This window comes from Mya arenaria, chromosome 5 (genome assembly GCF_026914265.1).
Source record: "Mya arenaria isolate MELC-2E11 chromosome 5, ASM2691426v1".
In the NCBI taxonomy this organism is placed as follows: domain Eukaryota; kingdom Metazoa; phylum Mollusca; class Bivalvia; order Myida; family Myidae; genus Mya; species Mya arenaria.
The window spans coordinates 58,039,706-58,063,204 of NC_069126.1; the positions used below are offsets into that span (position 1 = coordinate 58,039,706).

The 23,499-nt window shown below is 33.2% G+C and overlaps 1 protein-coding gene across 1 annotated transcript; it reads right to left on the reverse strand.

Annotated features, from left to right (window-relative positions):
* Positions 1-2,732: 2,732 nt before the first annotated feature.
* LOC128236280 (cell adhesion molecule 4-like) lies at positions 2,733-22,417 on the reverse strand. The gene is made up of 4 exons (XM_052951163.1): positions 22,285-22,417; positions 8,666-9,013; positions 3,770-4,102; positions 2,733-3,407 (listed from the first exon to the last, which is right to left on the reverse strand). The coding sequence occupies exons 1-4, from the start codon at positions 22,337-22,339 to the stop codon at positions 3,106-3,108; spliced, it is 1,038 nt and encodes a 345-aa protein (XP_052807123.1). The 5' UTR covers positions 22,340-22,417; the 3' UTR covers positions 2,733-3,105.
* Positions 22,418-23,499: the final 1,082 nt, after the last annotated feature.

Sequence of the window (23,499 nt, forward strand, 5' to 3'; positions counted from 1 at the left end):
AAGGAGGCAATAAATTCGACCGGTGGAGGAGGTAAAATCGTCAAATGCAAATATTGAGTCAGAAAAATGTTCGGTTGCAAAGAAAGTGTCGGATTTATAAGAAAAAGGACCAATTCTGGACCAATTCTGGACCAATTTTATCTGGTTTAGGGATTTTGTCTTCATATTGTTTTAACATTGAATGCGCCCGGTATACGCCGAAAAGCATCTTTTTCAATTAGTATGCTCCTTTCGTATCATTACTCTAAGATAAAAATAGTGAACAGATTGTGGGTACCGATGCAGTGTTCACAAATAAAAGTGTTGATTTTATCCACAAGTTTACGTATGTTCTCGGCAAATGGTATTTTTGTGCATGTTGTAATTGTCCTTGCATGTATATATTTCTAATTTTAAAACTTAATGGTTATCACTCGATTGTTTCCTACTCAAGTTTGCGTCATTAACTCGCCCTTTTGTTATTACAAGAAAATTAAGTTTGGTGAACCTGTAATCAAGCCCCTGCCTCTTTACAATAGTGTAAGTGTCTCTAACCGTCCATATCGACATCGATATAGAGAAACATCGAGAGATGTTTATATACAAATAGAAGGAATAAATTTGAGACTGGAAAACATGTTTGACATAATCCTACTCTACTGCAAATACCAGTATTTGGTTGAACAACTATACAGCGTTGTATTCTTATCAAAATATTATTGTTTTAAAAAAAATAATGGAGCAGCACAAATACATCCTGTTTACTATCAGACAAAACGTTGTTAATATGACGTCCCCGTGTATATCACAAAAAAAACGGTTAAGGTGTCAGGGGTCGTCACCAGCAGCCAATTGTATAAAACTGATTATCTTTTTTATTTGGAAACAAAGTCAGAATAATTGTCAGCATAATATGGAATATCATGAATAATTATACGCCATATATGGCTACAAACTAGGTCGAATATTAAGAAAACCTTTTTGTGATAGAACATACATTGGTGCATATGAGACATATCTGGTTAAAAACACTGTCATTAGGTCAACTTTTCGGAAAATTTATGTTTTAAGTTTTTTTACTCCCTTTACAAATTCATCAGTGTTTATCTTTTGTCGAGAAATTTAGTCAGAATATTTCTCAGCATGATATTGAGGACCAGTGTGCATATAGGTCATCTCGGGTCAATCAATAAGTCACTAGGTCAAACATAAAGACATTGTGGTAAAGTTTCTTACACATTTCATAAGTCTGACAGGGTCAGCAGCATTTACTTTCCCTCATTCAACATGATACACCCTGCTGCAAATCGCATTTGTCAAAATCAAAAATCTGATTTTTATGCAATTTCTGCATAACCTCCTGCTATCATTACTTCAAGATGAGATTTACGTAATATTACTGTCACTTTTTAATTTGTGCATCAAAAGATACACAAACTATAAAAAATATTTTTGTACATGTTTGTAGGTATATTCATTAGCTTGTCAAATTCAGCCGAACTGCTTGTTATATGAATTTGTTTCAAGATTTTTAAGTTTAATAACATACGACAAACGCCTCCCTTTCTCTCGCTTGACGTAATAAGTCAGATAACAAAAATGTTTTCAGCAATAATGGTTCAAGCATAAAGAGACAGCGCCTATGTTAATATTAATTATGTTGTATATGTTTTATCTGAAATAGTCTTAAAACGTATGTACTACTAGTATGTATCACATTTTTACAGGGTTTTCGCGATTACTTGTAGAACGCAGCGATAATCAAGCTGACTAATAGGTCGAGGTTTACTCTTCAGAGTTTCCAATTTACAAAACATAACAAAAGTGGAAAATTCATCAAGAACGATGAAGTAATTCCATACACTCTTTATACATTTCGACATTAAGAATTAATGTAATTGATTATTTTAGAATAGCAACGGGCTTTGTTTGCATCGGTTGCTTTTATATTTATTTAAATTGGGAAATTTAACACATGGAAAGATTATTCGTAAATATATTTGATAAGTATTGTGAAACGCACATGCTTATATTAGCAGTGTTATCCCCATAGAAAGAAATTAAAGGGAAAATTAGCAAGTTCTCAACACATTAGTATTTGTTTGTTATTGGATTACACCAAAATTACTATTTATTTAACTTGACGGTAAATTCACTTCATCGTTGTGACGACGTCGTCAAGTTTCATGATAGAAGAAATACAACTGGGTTAACTGGATAAACTTAAAAATATAGGTAACTTACAAAGGAAGAAGCCTATGTATTTAAGGGGTTAACACATGGCAGAGCCGGGTCGGACCGTTGTGTGATAAATGACACTGGTGCTCATAACGGTCCTTGACGTCTCCGCCACGTATTAACTCCAAATAATACGATGGAAAAGGACAAGTCCATAACCTACTTCTTAAGACAATTAATACCACAGAACTCCAGTTATGTCTGAAACACATTTCATATCTGATATTACACGGAAAAGTTAATGCATGGAATTGATGTTGCAGAATAAAATATCTAAGATTTACAATTAGTTTTGCATTTATCATGCGTTTAAATGAATTTACTTATTTAAGACGAAAAGTAAATATAAACATTTTGCTGTATTGGTTAGATAATTTAATTTGTTTAATACATGTTCATTACGTCGTTTTGAGTACGTATTAGCCCATGTCAGAAAATAAATTATTTATAATATACTAATTTCTCACATTTAATAAAACAAATATCATGACATATCTTTTACCGATAACACTGAGCACGTTTTCTTATACAGCAACTTCAACTTCGAATATTTCATGACAAAAAAACAAAACATTTATAAGTGAAAATATATATTATATACAACACACCATAACATCGCTTGATCTTTATTAAAGTATGCTTTTGATATCAAAGTTCCGGTCAGAAAGTTGAATACATTTTAAAGTATGCAATTGTTTGAAGAGGTGAGATAGATATTGCCCATATTCAGTTGTAATATAAATGTCCGAAAATGCAGTTTAAACGAATACATGTTACTATATTTTTAATTAAAGAAGCACGGTTAGTACACAGTTATTGTTATAGAATGTTTATATGGACATGCACATGTTTTCTATCGTATAGTACACTGTTTTGTTGCACTAAGTCTCACTTACATAGAACTTGAAGAGTGATGGTTTTTGCTCTTGTCTTATCAACCGCCGTCCCTCCAGTAGGTGACAACGTGTTCATGGCTGTACATGTAACACCTCCGGTGTGTGTTTGCAGCACGCTGGCCAGTTGGAGCGTGGGTCCACTATGTGAGTCTCCATCAGGGTACGTCCAGATGTAAGTGGGGGGTGGGTTCCCCGTGCTGCTACAGGTAAGTGTTAGAGGACGTCCAGATATTACCCGCACTTGGGAGGTAACATCGGCATTCTTGTACGATACTTTCGGAGTTGACGGTTCATCTATAAATATAGCTGAAGTATTATACAGTAGATACACATTTGGGAATGTCGACTATAACCGGCAAACGTGCAATCAAGTCAAACATTACAAACATTTAATCCATGTAAAAATATACTGGAGGAATTCGGCAACTTGTATGCAGCCGTAAGCTATGTAACACAGGTCCTGTGTGTGTGTGACTATAATTGGAAAGCATACAACAAAGATGACTAAAATTAAAACAAAAACATAGTTACACAAAACACCTAAGACAACACTGTAAAAATACAGCTAAAACCCGCCAATGTTTGCCTAAATACGCACGACCTGTGTTTTGCTTTGTTACAGAAAGTGACTAAAATTATCAGCAATTATTACTTACACTGAACATCTAAGAAAACGCTGACGGAGTATACCCAGTCCCCGCCGTTGTTCGCCCTGCAGTAAACGCCCACCTCATGATCGTTTCTCTGCACAGTCAACGTCAGTTTACCGATAGTCACAATCAGAGAACCACTTGGGATGGGGTATGTTTCCTTCCCGGTAGTAATTTCCGTGTCATCCGCTCTGTTCGGTGTACCGTTATCCTTGTACCACTCGACGATGGCCTGGGGGTTTCCGACAGATGTCGCACACCGGAATTGCCTTGCCGTGTTGTCTATGACAGAGAGGGAACGGACCGCCGGGAAATCCATAGACACCGCAGTTATGCCGACTGTAAAAAAATAACTTCAAATATGAAGCTGCATAGTGTCATAACATAACGTACAATTTTTCGGGTCGAATGTGAAACTACATGTTTTTCATTACAATTTACATTGTGGACGCAACATAATAACGGTATAATTATGCTCACGAAATGACAATAGTATAGTCCCCCAAATATAAGTGTAACACAACGTTTTTACAGGAGTGTGTGACCACAAAGATCACATATGCACTGCTTTAGAACAGAAAAAACATCGAACACATGTAACTTAATGTTCATAATGAATAATATAACGCGAGCAAATGTAGTTTTCGCAAAGGCATTGTCTCTTTTTTCTCATCCAAATAACCCAAGAACACAATTTTATAGTAAAACCTTCACGATAATAAAGAAATCCATGTGTTACAATTGAATTCCGAAAGTACCCTATTATCCTTTTCCCAGACTATTAAGTGTAGTACTACAAATGCTTGCATTGTATGCAATTTAAGGGCATTGTATTCAGTTTACTTAAGCAAATCGTTTTTTTTCATGAGACTACGTCAAGATAAAGAGTAAAATGTTCTACAGCGGAACGCGCACATTTACGTCGACCTCAGCTTACAATAATCAAAACGTTTGCTTGTAAATTGAACAATTTTAATGAATGTCCAATTTATTTTTACTTTGCAGACACAGATACATTTGACGTATCAAAATTAAATGGTCCTTGGTCGACATTTAGAGTTTGGCCGAAACAGTGTCCAGGATTGTACATTATACAGGAGGGAATAAAAATATAAAAATCATGTATGTCTGTAAAAAATGCAGCATAATACAGCATCTCAGAGGAAAATATTTCCAGGCTTTGTTTTATTTACCTTTGCTTTATTACATGAAAATCAGTCAGTTTTCTAGCATTAATGTTAATATGCGTGATTCATCTCATAAGTTATAGGATATACTTTCACGAGCCTATTGCATCGAATTCAACGGAATATTTGCCAATGTTTAATACGTCAAGAAGCAAAATGATACATTCTCTTTGTTTGTTTTATTTATCAAGTAAGAAAAGTACAATGAACTTCTAAATCATTTCAATTTTTAAGCAAAGCAGATACAGCCAGCAGGAACACATCACTGTCGTCACATAACATTTGCTTAATCTGCGCAAAAGGTCTCTAAAACACTAGTGAATAGTCTTTTTCAATTATTAACATTTATTGATAATATAGATTAAACTGAAATTAATTTCAAGCAACCATAATATTATATTATAGTGTTTTTGTGTGTTATTTTTTAATCGTTTAGGCCAAAACATGTTTGTTCAGGGTAACATCCCCAAATCTAGGTAGGGTTGGTAGGTTTTTAAAAAAAAATCAAATACACGGTATGTCATGGAGGTAAGTTTCGTTCAAAACAGACTTTCTTTCAACCGATGGGGGTAAAACTCCCCTTTTAGCTTTAATTTTTATTTAAGTGACACTTGGAGATGTGACGAGGTCAAGCCATAATGCAGCCATTATAGGGTGCGAGCAGACCTTTATAAACTCAACAACAACAGTTTCCCTAGCCAATTTGCCCAGGGTATCATATAGATTATGGTACACTGGGGTGCCGAGGATGCTAGAATAAGGCAGATAAGAGTTAAAGAATTTATGAGGGTTATAAAGTTGACCGGCTCTTTAATAAGTTTGTTAGAAAATTTCAGATTTGTACGATTTAAGAATTATCCTTAATTGAGCAGAGCTCTTAGAGAAACTTACGTTGATATAGTACTGAAATCTCAAATCATTTCTAATAAACTTCATCTTATAAATCATGTCTCTGTGCAAACTATAATTGATCTTTAATACGAAATCAATTAAAGCCACATCCACATCTTTATTGCTTTAACGGTTTTTTATTTGTTCTCATAACAGTGTTTAACACAAGTTGGGTGTGAAATTTAGGAAAGGGACAAATAAAATTAATATTAATTACTGTCGCTATCATTTAGTACCGGTCTTTTGCGATAACAAGTCAAACAAATATTACAGAGACAGCGTAAAAACATTAACCTCAAACGAATGGATATAGGAGCATATTTTCAATATTCAACATTTTAATCAATGATTTCCACGTCTCCGGATTACCATGATCATTACACTTTTATAATTCAAAACGAAGTTATTTAGTTGTGTTCTACGGAATAAATTATTAAATGAAAAGGGTTGCAAATGCATGTATTCATGGTGGCTTTCTGGACTTCTATCTTGTGTATTGTCATTTAGACAGGTATACCGCTTATTTTATAGCACTTTAATGTTATGTCATTTCGACACGTTATGAACACCAAGTGCACTTGTTAACAAAACATGCTTAAAAAATTTCCTTTTAATGAATTTTTGGCCATATAAAAAATAGTATTTCAAAACAGTTGAGTTGCGTGCAAAAGTAAAGACCAAAATGTATAAAAAATAATAAGAACTTAGGCATTACTAATGAACATTCATAGCCCGTATTTATTTCGAATATTGCCAATTAAGCTTAAAACATTAACATTTTATAAGCAAATAATTACTTTTTAACTGTCTCACATCGAGTATCATTCTTTAATCAAATAACAATGAAAACAGAAAACTGCATTCAAGCCTAAATCACAAAATATTTTCAGATCGAACAAAGGAGCGAAATAGTTATCGAATATGATTTTACTTTAAATTACAAACTTTGTTGCACATGTCATACCCGAAGTGTCATAACCCTGCCACCTGCTGTGAAAACGTTGCATGATGTGCAATAAAACCATTATCATACAGTTGTGTACACAATTTCTGGGCATCGATTTTCTACTCATTTTACACAAATGTTCAAAAAGAACCAAAATATTTTTTAAAATTCATTTTTTTCGATAAGTGCAATTGAAAGAGAAAATATATCTTCACCGTTATCCGCTGAAAGCTAAGGGGTCGGATTTTTATGAATAACTTTAAGCAGCGAAACAAGTTTAGTACCTATTTTATTTAATGTAACTTTGGGTGACCAACAAAACCCTAAAAAATGAAAAAAAATGTATAAAGCATACAATCAAAATAAAAACGTCATCTTCAAGGGCAAGAATTATCCTAACATATATGTCGGAAGTAAGTTGATATATTGAACGAATAATTCGTGAGAACTGTTTAACCATTTCTTGTCTATGACAGAGACGGAACGGACCGCCCGGAAAGCCATAGACACCGCAGTTATGCCGACCGTAAAACATAACTTCAAATATGAAGCTGAATAGCGGGCTTTAGGTTAATAACAACCAATAGCTATTGTCATTACAAAACGTACAACTTTTTGGGTCGAATGTAACACTACATGTTTTCCATTACAATTTACATTGTGGACGCCACATAATAACGGTATAATATGCAAACGAACGGATTTCCGCAATAATGCGAAATGACAATGGTATAGTCCCCAAAATATAAGTGTAACACAACGTTTTTAAAGGAGTGTGTGACCACAAAGATCAAACATGCATTGCTTAAGAACAGAAAAACATCGAACACATGTAACTTAATGTACATAATGAACAAAATAACGCGAGCAAATATAGTTTTCGCAAAGGAATTGTCTCTATTCACTCATCAAAAAAACACAAGAACACAATTTTATAGTAAAAATACTAAAAAAAGGACCAAAATATTTTTTAAAATTCATTTTTTCGAAAAGTGCAATTGAAAAAGAAAAAATCTTCACCGTAATCCGCTTAAAGCTAAGGGATCGGATGTTTATAAATAACTTTTAAATAGCAAAACAATTTTAGCTCCTTTTATTCAATGTAACTTTGGGCGACCAACAATACCCTAAAAAAGGACCAAATGTAAAAATCATACAATCAAAACGAAGACATCATCTTCAAGGGCAAGAATTATCCTAACATATATGCGGAAGTAAGGTAATATGTTGAAAGAATAATTCGTGAAGACTGTTTAACCATTTTTTCCCTATACAACTCTATAGGCACTTTTGCTTTACTGGATTTCTCCAAGTTGGCAATGCCACGTATTGTTTATTTTTTATCAGGATACTTCGAGAAAATAAGACGTCATAGCAAATGTTTACGTTACTCTGGATTAAACTTAGTACATGTTTTTTACTTCAAATAATAACTGCATACATTTTATAAAAGCGTCATATAAAAAAAGTTCCAAGTAACTTTCGCGGATATCAACGCTTCAAAGAATAATTCCTAATCCGAATGCAAGAATAATAATTCAAACATTAAACCGTAATAATCATAAACGAACAGTTAGTATTCTTAGGATTTAGTTATATTAATTGATATCAAGAAAATGGATAATTACCTCTTTCATATTGAATTAGAAACTATTCGTTTGACATGTTATCATAATATCATTATAATAAATGAATATAAACCACGGGAACAATTATTGTATTCTAGCTGGCATTCTGATCTGTGTTTATTCCCTCATACACGCACGTATATGATGTTATTTCACTTACCTGTCACAAAGAAAGTTACTTTGAAAATAATATTAATTTTCCCATTTGTGATACGACTATACAACATATCGTAACAACGACAATACATACTTGTAACGACGATTGTTTTGTCACCACTGTTGTCGTTTGAATCACCTGCTGGAGGTAAACAGAACCAAACGTCCCCGTTCATGTTTCTGGTGACGGTCCGGATTACACAGACGTACTCCCTTCGACTAACACAGGAACAGCTAAGGTAGGATGGCGGTGCGGGGTCGGTGGCACAGCCTAATGGGCCGAACCCTACCGCGGTTATTATTTTAGTTAATGACAATAGCCTTACATTATACGAAACATAGTTCACATCGGTAGACGTAGAGCACGTCAGCTGCAGGGATGAGTTCTCCTGGACTGTGAAACCTCCGGATGTACCGTTCCCTGACAACGTTACACCCATAGCTGAAAAACGTGTAAATTTTCATCAATTTGATATATTTTAAATAATTGATAAGGTTTTTAAAGAATTATCATCAAAATATTTGAATCAATTAATTGTCTTAAAGCTGCCATAAAAGAAAGATGGTGGAACTTGAATGTGAAGAAAATCAAAAGAAATTAAATTGTTTGAAATCTGTTTTCCCTCGTGGATATTTCACATCGAGACTTTGTGAAATTTTAACAAACTTATTATTTGTTTTATGTCAACTTTTCCATATGCACGCAGTAGCACTCAGTTGTACCTTTGAACTTATCCTCGTTTCAAACAAAAACGAATAAAAGTATATGCGTCCGCAGCACGAAGAAAAAACACACAACACATATGATCTGATCCATTACACGCCGAGTAATCATTGGAGCCATAACATTTTGTTATGTGTTGAAAATGCTCCAACGCGTCTTCCGTTATAGTGCCAATGAGTGGATTATGGATGTAAACAGTGAGTATGGTTTCTTATTTTCATTTTTAGAGGTTTATGCGAGTAAATTTAAAAAAATGGAGAATGTAGTTCCACATAGGAATGGCCATGAGTTGTTCTTAAGGTAAAAGTTCTGAATAAAATTTAATATCTTATCGTCTAGAACTTGCATAACTTGCTAGACGTTAGTGTTGACAACGTAAAAATCTGGATTTTCGTGAGAATTGTTCACATACCTTAGGTTTAAGCATTTTCTTTACATGTGTGTGGCTTTTTTATTGACAAAAGGTTGCCGCGTTACAAATTTTAGAACTTTATTTGTTATACTTGCTCGATTTTCTGAACGTTGTGGTGCCAATGAATAGGTTGTGGTGCTCATGAATAGTAATTTAGTAGGAAACGAATTGTGAACAAACTGAAGTAATTTCATAACAAGAAAATTAACAGTAAACTGAATTAATATCATTTTCGATCTTTTTAAAGTATGACCTACTACCACACACCTTCGCGGACTTTAAGGTTCATTTGGTGTCTAATAAATTTATATTTAATAGCAAATGGTCGTCGTAATCCTTATTATGTATTTCCAGGTATTTTAAGGCAAAAATCTAACGATTGTGTGTCACATTGGTGGAAAAGGAGGCGGGGCTATTCATGTCGAGAAAATAAATCACTCAGTAGCTCAAACTTTGCAAGAAAAAGTATTTTACAGTCATTCACCTAAATAAACAAACACTCCCTTGCCATCTCAGAAAAAAATATTCCTCCCTTGCAGCATTGGAAAAAAGATAGTTACTAAACGAGCACGGTTTCTATCGCCGATAATACATGCTGAATTATCTACCCACAAAAGAAAAATCATCCAATGCAAACGAAGGAATTTTTTTTGAGATGGCAAGGGAGTGCTTGTTAATTTTAGGTGATTGACGGTAAAATACCTTTTCTTGCAAGCTATGCAAGTTCTAGACGATAGATATTAAATTTTATTTAGAACTGTTACCTTTAGAACAACTCATGGCCATTCCTATGTGGAACTACATTCTCCATTTTTTTTATTTACTCTATAAACCTCTAAAAATGAAAAATAAGAAACCATACTCACTATTTACATCCATATTCCACTCATTGGCACTATAACGGAAGACGCGTTGGATCATTTCCAAAACATAACAAAATGTTATGGCTCCAGTGATTACCCGGCGTGCATTAGCCAAACGGTTCATGATTCACAGACCAATGTTTTTAATATTCTGAATGTACTAATAACAGGTGGTCTTTTTAATAGTCTTAAAATACATATTAAACGACGACAATAAAACACATCGAAACATCTTCCAAACTGATAAGTGTTGACTAAACATTTATTTACTATAGAAATTAGCTCCTTAAATCACTAAACACAATCTTTAGTTTTCTGCAACAAAAATAAAACACAACAACATAGAAATGACTGCAATTTTACAAATACATTCTTACATGTTAACACAATTCTATTTGTTTTCATCTTATTCTTTCACGCTATCAATACCATTTAATATTGTATTCTTGTAGTTTGACTGTGAATTAAGTTTTTCAAAGTTGAAATAAGGGGAGGGGGTGCACATTGTCTTATTACGCAACACCATTTGCTCCATGTAACTGGTGAAATATAACACAAATATAATACCTGTCGTATTCGTTGATAGTTTCTGCCCAAAATGGTTATGGTTTCTTAATTTATAGTTACCATACACACGCAACTTTACATGGCAAATTGTATGCCAACCACATCAAACATTATCAATTCGCCACATAATTAAAACACATTGTTCAACATGATGAAATAGACAACAATTGGTTATGGTCCATGATGAAATAGACAACACTTGGTTATGATTATCTTAAGCTTTATTTTTAATACTTTTCACATTTTCCTTTGACTTTCTGAAATATGCCTTAGAATTTGGCAATTCACTATGGTCTAACTTCTCTTTCTGTTTGATTTCTTACATGAATTTCTTATTCTAACAGTTTTTTTTCATATTCGCTACTAGCTTAAACCATTTGTTTCTACATTTATTTAAATATTTAAATGTGTATACAAATCAGACTTATAATCTTTGAATAATCATGAAATAAATATTTGCTTACATAATGGCTTGATATGACTATATGCAGATCTTTCTTAAATAATATCAAACAAAGAGTATCAATAATCTCACAAAGCTTAGACTGTTTACAAATTCACCAATATTTTCAGATGTCTTTGCGTTATTAGAGACAGTAAATATTCTCTGTGTCACTTTTTATCAAATAAGCTACAAACACACGTTCATTTTAGAAATTTCATATAAACTTAAAAGTGTTTCTTTTTAATTTATGCATTATTTAAATGTTTAGAATACCCTCTACATTTTCAGCGAATGGCCAGTAGTAGACTTACTCATTAAAAATGTCAACTATCGCGCGTGTTTAAAGGTCCGCTTTCTGCCACTCTTCCGATACACACTCATTGCGTAAGATTTTTTTGGTGACAATGTACCTGAATAAATAGCTTAATGGTTAAGAAGGGCTCATTCGCAACGCTCACGCCGCCCATTCTTAATTATTTAGAATTTCCATCATATCATCTAACTATTACATATTAGGACCATTAAAATCAGTTCATAATAAAGTTATTTAAACAGTGGTCTCACAATATATTCATCTCATATTGACGAAATTATTATGATATAATTAAAACATTCCTTTTAACACAAAACTAATATATATATATATAACTACTGCCCTGTGGATAAACAAATATGTTTTATCCAATTTTTAATCAGTCTGTTTTTAACTCATAACTGTATTATCATTTAGTCATAATGGGCGCAATATGTTCACTGTTTGCTATACTCTGCTTCAATTCAGTTTGAGTCCGTAACGAAATTGTGTTTCGACAATACCTAAAGCTCGTAATCAATGGACATGTATCTTTCTATAAATTTAAAGCTTTAGTTCTAGTTAGTTTACAAACAATCTACAGTCTGAGTCGAGCATTAGTATTAAGCTTTCGCATTTGATATAAGTTTGAGATTTTAATGTTCAGCGTGTTTTCCCAGATAAATAATTATGGAAGGTACGGTAAGTATTATGATCATATAGGTTATTGTCATGGTTCAATTTAATTGCTGTTTAAATATGTCATAGTGCCAACAAACCACCTCTGTTAGTATCACATCTACAGGCAATTTCGTTTTCTTAGGTTTCAATCATTGTTAATTTAGTGCAAACATTTTCTACAGGCAATTAGGAATAATGTTGCCAACCCCATAGTCCAACAGCCGTGTTCCCTTTGATAATTTTGTAAACTGCATTCGGCTCTGAACACTCTCTTATTGCCACTGTAGTTCAGAAACCGGTATGTAGCGTAATGTGAATATAAGATCAATTGGTTTGAACAATAATTATTTCATAAGAGCAGTTTTAGGATGCACAAAGTTAAAGAATAATCAATAAAAACGATTTTTATGAGGTAATAGTACATGCAGGTAAAACAATGATATATTCACAAAAAACAACAACAACAGAATAATTTCGACAGAATTGAGAGAAAAGCTTGTTAGCTTATATTATGCCTCGCTTCTGTCACTCTTTCAAGCTGCTTGTAATACTGTTATTGTTGTAACTATCTAGCTATTTGAAGATTTATGTTATCTTTCAATGTGATGTGATTTGAAAAGTGAATGACAAATATATGAAGTATGCGTTTGTTGTATGAAAGTAGCCAAAGGGAGTAACTACTAAAAGAGCATGAATAGGGGGAAGAAGAAGAATAGGTCAAGAAAGTTGTAGTGTCAGGGTTGTTTAAATTAGCTTAAGGAGATCAAAAACGTTTATTTTACCGAATGTAGTAAGGAAAGTGATAAAACGCCTAATAGCAGACAATTGGTCGAATAGATGATGCCCTTGTGCATGATATAGGGGACAGATAAAGAAAAAATGTTAGTTGTCCATCATTTCACAACTTTGGCAATTTGGACGTTTAATGATTTGATTTATAGAAGAAATGTTAAGATTACTACTGTAACAATGCACTCCCAGCCTTGGATAGATAAAACTCAATTTGCGTTCACTTTCATAGTAGAAATAAGAAACTTTTATTTTTGTTAAGACTGTACTAAAAGGATGAGGAACCAACTGTTTGCGGAAGTGCATTTCATGAGAATATTGTAGTTGGCATAAATGAATTCGATAACAATGGAGTTTTACAAGACATGTTACGAACAGAATCCCGAAGATTGTAGGAGGCTGTAACACCTACTCGGGACGGAAAAAGTAAATTGAAATAGGCTCGCGAAAGAAGATGAAACATCTTGTAAAAAGTAGGAGTACATGTTTACTCTGTCTGTCCTTCAGATATTTAAGTCATGTTTCAATATACAAATTTGAAATGGAAACAAGTCGTGTTGCTCCGGAGATGATCCGCGCTGCCTCATGCTAAACCTTCTTAAGGTATTTTTTTCAGTTTGAGCAAGATTGTCCCAACCACATCTAAATAGTACAACAATTGCTGAATAAATGCTTTATATCGAACTATTTGTGATTTGGGATCCAGGGCGTATCTAAATGAACCTATGTAGTAAATATGTTGCAAGGCCTTTGGTTTGACGGACTGAATATGCTCATGCTATGCAGAGGGTGTGAAGTCTATATGTTTATCAGCAGATACTTCCTCATTTTGAACATTACCCATAAAGATAAATGGATGTGCATGTCTATTTGATTTAATAGAGATGAGAAGAGGTTCGGCTTTCGTCGGAATGAAAGATAGATTTAAGTCCTGTTTCAATATACAAATTTGAAATGGATACAAGTCGTGTTGCTCCGGAGATGATCCCCGCTGCCTCATGCTAAACCTTCTTAAGGTTGTTTTTTTTCAGTTTGAGCAAGATTGTCCCAACCACATCTAAATAGTACAACAATGGCTGAATAAATTCTTAATATCTAACTATTTGTGATTTGGGATCCAGGGCGTATCTAAATGAACCTATGTAGTAAACATGTTGCAAGGCCTTTGGTTTGACGGACTGAATATGCTCATGCTATGCAGAGGGTGTGACGTCTATAAATTATGTTTATCAGCAGTTACTTCCACATTTTGACCAATACCCATAAAGATAAATGGATGTGCATGTCTATTTGATTTAATAGAGATGAGAAGAGGTTCGGCTTTCGTCGGGATGAAAGATACAAGCCACCTTTCTGGCCATATATAAATAATGTTCATGTCACCATTTAGTTACTGAGCAGCAAACAATGGGTCATCGACAATGATATACGTGGTTATATTATATACTCATCATGAATCCACAAGCAATACAAATGTCAACATACGGTTGTCCGTATTCAACTCCAGTGCAATACAGGCGTATTCCACTCCAGTGACGTCGAAGACGAGTGCGCATGCTACTTTCATTACTAGGTCATGGATCTATTTATATAATATGGAAAACCAAGTAAACATGTATAGTGAGCGGTAAATAAATAAATACGACAACGAGTTAAAACTATTGGAGTTGTGATTTATGTCTAAAAATATATCATAAAATCAATAGCTTAACGTTTTATACTAACTATGATTTAGATAATTAACAAAACAAAACAACAGGGGCTAACGACTGATTCTGAAGAGAAAGATGGAGTTGTATACGAACTAAATTGTGCTCAAGAGCCCCTACCATCTGGCTATGCTGAGACTCCTCAAAACGGCGCCAACTGTGGATCTAAGCAGCCAATTTTCATCATTGTTGATGAAAATGATAAGGAAATATTTATTAAAGACATGAGGAATCCGAACACAATGAAGAAAACTCTAACAGCGATTCGGCAATTTCAAAGGTCTGTATAAAATATTAAAATTTTGTTTTAGTCCAATATTTGTTAATAGTACTGGAAACTATATTAAATCAGTAGTTCAGTTTGATGTATTGATTTATTAAAATGATTCAAACGCTAGCTCCGCAAAGCTAGTCCATTTTCAGTTAAACAAGGGCATAACTCAACAAATAGTTTATCCAGAGTGATTGAACTTGCCCTTTGTCACTGTAAACTTGTGTACCAAGTTTCATATCGATATCTTGAAGGCTTTCCAAATGATAAAAGTAAATATTTAAGACTATAAAAATAACCACAACTATTACAACAATACAAAGAAATAAGTTTGTTTGTTTTTTTAAAAAGAAGAGAAGTGTAGAATGTTTCTTACAGGACAAATACATACATGTAAAACAGACCATTAAATTGTAGAACAGATAAATATTCTAGGATCTTGTTTGTGTTATATCTGATAAATATATAAATTAATAGAAATACAAGCGTGAAAAAAATTGACACTGGCAAAAAGAAAACTAGTTTTGACCAAATTTTAACATAATTTTTATATGACATTAGAACCCAATGCAATTTAGCCAGAGAAATGATGATATGTGAATGTTTTATTTTGTATTATAATGCATATTTTTGAGCTGATGACATTTTCACAAAAGACATTAATATGTTTGTTTATTCTTGAATCGCGACAAGTATTGCTTTCTATATTGCAGATGGCTGACAGATTCCCCTCGATTGCAGTTCAGGGATATGCTAAACGTACCGGTGGCAGATTGGATAATTATATCGGATCTATTCGGAAAGCAGATGGTTCCGAATATTTACCGGAAACGCTTACAAGTTATCATAGAGAGATTATCCGGTATCTTAGGGAAAATAGCTATGCAAACAAGTATGGTGCAGGACAAGGAAATCAGTAAATCAAGAACAAGTCTTGCCTCAAAAAAGAAAACAGCTGAAAATGAATGGCAAGGAAAATAGACCAAAGGTTTCCCACCTCATATCCTCTAGATGAGGAGAAAACTCTGCGTGACAAAAAGTGTCTGGGGAATGAAAGCCCTCAATGATTTTGGACCAATTTTTCAGAATGCAACCCTGAAACAACTGTCAAATCGTTGTTAACCATATGTACAGATCCTCACCTCAGACGCGTCGTAGGATCCGCGTTATTGACAGCGATAGCGATTAAATTATGCACCAGAATCACTCGAAACAACCGTTAAATCCATTTTGTTTGTGTTGCACTGTTACTAAATCTGAATCAATATGGCTGACACACATGTTTTTCCCACGAAATGACGTCACCGTGTTTCGTTTGTTTTTAGAAATATTATAATTTCACTGGAATAAAACTTTGAAATAGCTTATTTATTTAGCTGAATATTCATTAAAGTCATGCTTATACTTTAAAGACAGTTCCTTGAGAAAACTAACGATTGGTCTTGTTCAAAATATGAAATTGTAAAAATGTATTCTTGCGCGCTAATTAATAGGAACAAATTTACAGCATAAAAATAGTCCGTTTTAAAAATGTTCTGAAATTGATTTTTTTTTAATGCAGACAATGGGTATATAATAAAAGGGTTATTTGTACTGCGTTTTGATCCGGGAGGTTGTATTCGACTCTCGTGGATCTTTGCAGATTCGGCACTCCTCGTGAAATCCAGAATCTGCAAAAATCCACGAGAGCCGAATACAACCTCCCGGATCGAAACGCAGTACCAATAACCCCATTGTATCATTGTATCATCTGCAAAAAAGACTTATTGGTGATTTAATTTCACGAAATATATCATTTATATAGAAAAGAAAGAGTAAGATTCCAATTATTGGAACTCCGTCAGATATTGAAACCGTATTTGACATAGTACCAGACAAGACAATACACTGTTTTTTTCACTGATATAATCAGTAAGGCTTAAAAGGGAACCCGAAATACCACTTTCTCAATGTTGCCAGTCTTAAGAACATTTATTAGGTCGAAGACATATCGCCTGAAAATATTAAAATCTTGCAGGGAACGGATATCAGAAACACTAGGAAGATGTCTGTAAGATACAGTAAGAATGGTCTGTGATTAGAAAAAGTTATTCAAAAGATATGCCTTGTGAATGTTTGATTCGTAAGACGGTGCCATCATGAATGAGAGGGGGAATTGGCGTTGATACCGATGTAGGAGTAGTTATTTCTTAATAGTTTTCCTAAACTTTATAGAGGAGAAGGTATTATCCCGAAGTATCGAAGCAAGTTTTTCACAATGTGTTTGTTTGGCTAGTCTTATGATATGGTTGGCATTGTTACGTGTTGTCCAATAAGCTCGCAAGTGGTGTTCATCATAAGAGCGTCTGGCTCTTTAATATAATCTTCGTCTTTGACGGAGTAACGAATAAGTTTCGAATTTCATTATAAAACCATGGGATCCGGAGTGCGAATCGTTATAAGCTTTGACGGTATACATCTTTCGCAAAATATCAGTGGAATTATTAACCTGCATATCGATACTTGTGTGAAAATAGGAATTTCAGCCATAAGATGACACAAGCGATCGGAGTTCGGTATTGTTCCTAAGTAAAAAAAAATCAGATTTTCATTCAAATGATGATCCGACCGTTTAATTTAATTTTATTATACAAACAAGACAGTCAAAGGACGGCTATATTCCCCGCCGTTTTTTTTTTTAGTGTATTTTGTTTTTCTCGCAACCTGACTGGTACGTTGAATCTGACCAAAATTATACACAACCACTGATCAAGAGTGGGAATATAGGAAATACAAGTTGTTTGATCGGTAACCTAATTATTCTTGGATATACAAATTTATTATAAAAGGATATTTGTTGAAGTTATGGATGTTGTGTTGTGTAGGTACGATCAATGTCAAGGTTATTTTGGCTAAAAAAGAAGGAAAATGAATCCTTGATTTATAACATCGATGAAATATCAAGCCTTAAGTAGTTTCGATAAAATGATACATATACATTGAGGTGACGTCATAACATTGTTTTACTGCTTTTGAAGAGAAAACACATTGTATAAATATATAATTACATTTTTGTCCATTGTTGTTGTTTTTTAAATATTAATCTTGTTGCACCTAATGATAATGCTTGATAAAGTCCGCTAAGTATCAATCTGTGCAACTTGTTTAACACTTTCAATTAACATTTATATCTTATCCTCTATATAGCATTGCTATAATATGGACCCGAAACTTCATGATGGATTACTGGCACAAATTGCAATTGGTTCGAGTTCTTGGATCAAATTCAGTAATTGTTGCTAAAAGTACATGAAATGTATAACGTCAGAAAATTCAGTAAGAATTGACATGTCTACACTGCTAAATTATGTTGTGATATTGCAGTTGTTTGAACTACTATTGACCAATTACACTAATTCAGTAAAATAGCAAAATCCATGGCAAGAAGTGGTCTGTATAGGGCAAAGGAATCACTCCAGAGTTTACCTCAATGTTTGTATATAAGTGGTCATTCATTCCTCCCTGGACGTGAGTGGACTGATGGATATGGTAATGGAAACATTTGTACCAATTAATATGGTAATCCATCAATGCAAAAGTGAGGTATAGCGCGGACACAAGCATGTGTACTCTGACCTTTAAATGTCTTGTGTTACCTTAACCTTTGAGGTATGAACCCGGGTCAAGGTAACTTCACATCGTCACAACGAGGACAACATTTGTACTAAGTAATATGGTAATACATCAATGCATAAGTTATGTATGGCGTGGTCACGAGCACGTGTACTCTGACCTTTAATTTTCTCGTGTGACCTTGACCATTGAGGTATGGAGCCGGGTCAAGGTCACAGCACATCGTCTTAATGAGGACAAATTTTGTTCCAAGTAATATGGTAATGCATAAGTAAATTATAGCCCGGACACGAAATGTAACGGACAGACGGACGGACGGACGGACGGACGGAAGGAAGGACGGACGGACGGACGGAAGGACGAAGTGCATTCCCATAATCCCCTCCCCACTCCGTGGAGGGGGATTAAATATAGGGCAGTGATAGCAAACCAACTGATCCTGGAATGGCTCACAAAGACAACATTTAAAAAAAATTCTGATGATGAAACTAAGATTAAGTCGAGAAGATATTCCTAAGTAAGGAAATGAGTAGTGCCACGATTGACTTCTGACAGATTGAAATGTTGACATACGGACTGATAATGATTAATTCAATTCTAAGTTTAAATCTCCTGTAATGACTTACTTCTTTTATACCATTATCAACGGCCAGTGATATTGGGTTGGTAATGGATTCAAGTACACATATGGTGGAATTAGGGGGTCTGCAAAAATACATTCTACATCATTGACTTCAAGATCTCGTCGCTCTTATACAAATATGTCAGATTTAATGAAGACACCGACACCTCTATGGGGTCATTTAACATGTCTCTTCTAAAATGAGATGACAGACAGAAAAAGGCAACTCAGAATATTTAATGTTAGGCTCGAGTCATGTTTCAATTGAGGCTAATATATCAAAGGTATGTAAATCAGCATACAACATGTCTTTTTGCCGTAACAACTCTGCATATTGTAATATACTATACTTAAACTACAATAAACCGCAGTAGAGGCTTTGGAAGAATAGGGCGATAGAGATGATATAGGACTGGGATTTTCATGAACATTCCCACTAGAAAGGAATACAAGCATAGACAACCAATAAATGAAATCAAAATGAAATAAATGTTAAAAACCTTCTGCTTGAGCTTGAGTTTTAAATGGATATAAAATGTTTAACGCCAATGAGCACATTGTAGTACAATTACAGTTAACGTCAGTAAAGCTTTATATAAATCAGTATTTAAAGATAATAGCTTCAAAGAGTATATTTCATGTTATCGTTTTGTTAACGGACGTGACATAATAAATTAATCTTTATAAATGCGATTATTCCGACCACAAATATAATGTAATTGTTAAAGGAGTAACTACCTTAGAAACTTGTTGAAAATGAGATACAAAGAAAATAATGCAGATGGGTTCTGTATGTATTTCATGCAACGTATGACAAATACGTTAAAACGGGAAATATTTAATAAAACATGTTTATATCACTATTGCCGCGGGATAAGATAATATCTCAAAGTTATTTTTACATAATAATTCAATGCGATCGGGTATGTGCCTTTAATGTGTCTTCATACGTGTACTCTTTTCTCCAGACAGGCGTTTTATTTTCTAGACTTACTTAATCCGATTAAAAATCTGCTATTAACACCATGTCAGTCTAATAAAAAAATGATTCTTTTATTATTGATAAGATGCAAACAAATATTTTAACAGAATGTAATCGGAAATGAAATTGTTTTTTTTGTTTGTCATAAAAAACCCCAAAAAACATTGAAATATATAAGCTAGAAAGTCATTTTTCCAAAAATAATTACATAGAAAATACATGAAGACGCAAGTGCACATATATTATTAATACACTAAAAGAAATATCTCCAATTTGAAGTTCATAGATCTATAAACAATTTTGCACCGAGTAATATAAGATACATTATTAAGATATCTAACAATACAAGATATGGATTACGATCTTCTACGCAAGACATTTCCCACATTAGACGTAAAAACAATTCAAGAAGCACTCGTTCGATGCTACAGTGGGAACGTTTGGAACTTTTTACCAGAAGGATTACGTAAATCAAACATGGAAAAGACATTTTAAGCCTGCAGCAAGAAGTTCTTTATACATCATCAATTGCAAAAAAACATTGTAAGAATTGTATCCATATTTCCATGCATATAGTTTATACATTATGCATATTTCGAGTAAGGTGTTAATACATTGGTGACTGTCCTACTTACTCAGCTTAATTTTAATGAGATTTCTTGTTAACATTTAGGTACAAATTGATATATTGTTAGGTTTTGATGTGTTAAATTAATGTATTGCACTTCATGTTTCTTTAAGTTTTCGTATTATATTTTAATACATAACCTTTAAAATAACATCAATTGATGCTTACGTTTTCATTCTAAGCATTTTTTCATGTCTAAACGATCATTTATTCCTGTTATGGGCCATGATGAAAAAAAAACTGTAATGATGCTTTTTATCTTTACGTATTTTCGCGGTAGTGAACTGTGATTTCTCATTTGTGTTTTATTATTGCATCACTTCCCTTAGTAGTCATTTAATGTTTTGGGTGGGTAGGTTTTATGTTCTTATAGAAGGCCACATTGTAAATAATACGTTTGTTATGTCTGTTTATAATATGATTCCTATGTTTTATTGCGTTACCGTCTTTTCATTATTATTATCAATTAATATGTATATGTACATGAAAGTAAACAATGCATATCTAAATAATATTTATGCGAAAAGCTACAGAAAACAAGCTCAGTTTCTGTTACATTTTGCATTTTACAAAACTTAATATGCACTCAACAACAATTATAATCAGAAAACAAACTTGTCAGGTTTAGAATGTTAGAATAAAAATGATTGAATAGCACTATATGTATATTTCTAATTCATAGATTTATTATAACACCAAAAGTTATAGAACATAAATAGCTAAGTTGCAAGGTACAAAGTATATAACTTAGTGCGTCTATAACACAACAAGATAATTTCTTCACATAACAGCTTAACTACCTTTTGGTAAAACATCTGGATTACATACTGCAAAAAGTGTTTTTATTGAATCCCTTACACTTAAATAAAGAAAAATGTTTTTTTTTTGTTTTTTTTATATTGTTGTCAATTATTTTGCAAGGTAAAACAGTCTTGTTCCTCAAAATATAAGATTTTACTCTTGTCTTTTCACTTCCTCGTTATGTTATAAAATACATCAACATGTAAATGCCTATCTCATCAGCGTTAAGCTTTCGATGTGGATCTACTTAAAAAGAACATAAGTATTTTAGGTTAAACGTCAACGTAAATATATCATAGGTGTTTTAATTCTCACCTAAGTTTGTTATCCAATACACAACCAGTATCAACTGTAAGTTTTGATTCAACATGACTGCATATACTTTTGTTCATAAACTATGACAAATGATCCTACAAATGAAGTGCACAATCAGGAAGTTTAAAACGCGGGTGTAGCTGATTTGATAAACCGATACTGTTAGATACATCTACTATGCACTTTTCAATAAACCTTTTTTAAAAGCTTAAGGCTAGGTTCAGATATATCGACAGTGTATTTCCTTGCAAGAAAGTAAGCATGTTGAACGTGTTTATTATGAAGAAATTTTATATAACATCTCCGTGATTAGGAACATTTCTGACCAACACCAAACAAATATCGTAAAAAAAACCATTTAATTGTAATGCATCTGAACATTTTCAGAAAAAGTATAACAAAGGATAATCGTTCTTAATCGAGAATTCTTATGCAATTTTATATATGTTAGAAATGTCCCTATATAGGCACTTACAGAGCACTTTTGGTAAATAAGTACTTTGATGTGTAATGATGAGAAAAAATTCGGTATGAAATCATAAACTATAAAAACATACAAGTTAAAAACTGCTTCACATGCAGCAAGGAGAGTGCACGGCGAAAAACAAGATGGTTTGGTTTGTTTATATATAATCTGATTATTAATATTCCTTTTGTAGTGGTAGTACAGATATGCATTGTTATAAAGGGTCGAATATTTTTTGTTAATATCATACGTTGTGAATACTTAAATGAAGAAAACAAAGAAACCTAAAGAAACTTTTACTTGTGAAAAGAAAACTTTTAGATTTACTAACCGGTATAAGTTTGGCTAATATTTATTAGCATTGTGTACACAATGATAATATTTGAATAACTTGATAAAAGTTTAAAAGGTAATACATTTCCATATTACACCATGTTTATAAATATTAAATAGTGTTATTTTGCAAGCTATATCATAAGCTTTTCAATGATCAAACTAATTATAGAGATTATGTGCATTAACATTAAAATACATTAATTGCAAACTAATGATAACCAGAGGCCCATAAAGGACAGTGCTTAACTGGCTTGCTTAATTTGTTCGTGTTATATCGGACGGTCTGAAAGCCATTTATCATCAAGTAACTGCTAAGACACTAGTCAATTCTACAAAACATTAATATTTTTTGTTGTTGACAGGCATTTATATATTTTCTTATACCATTTCAAGGGTCGATACTCAGTCAAAGA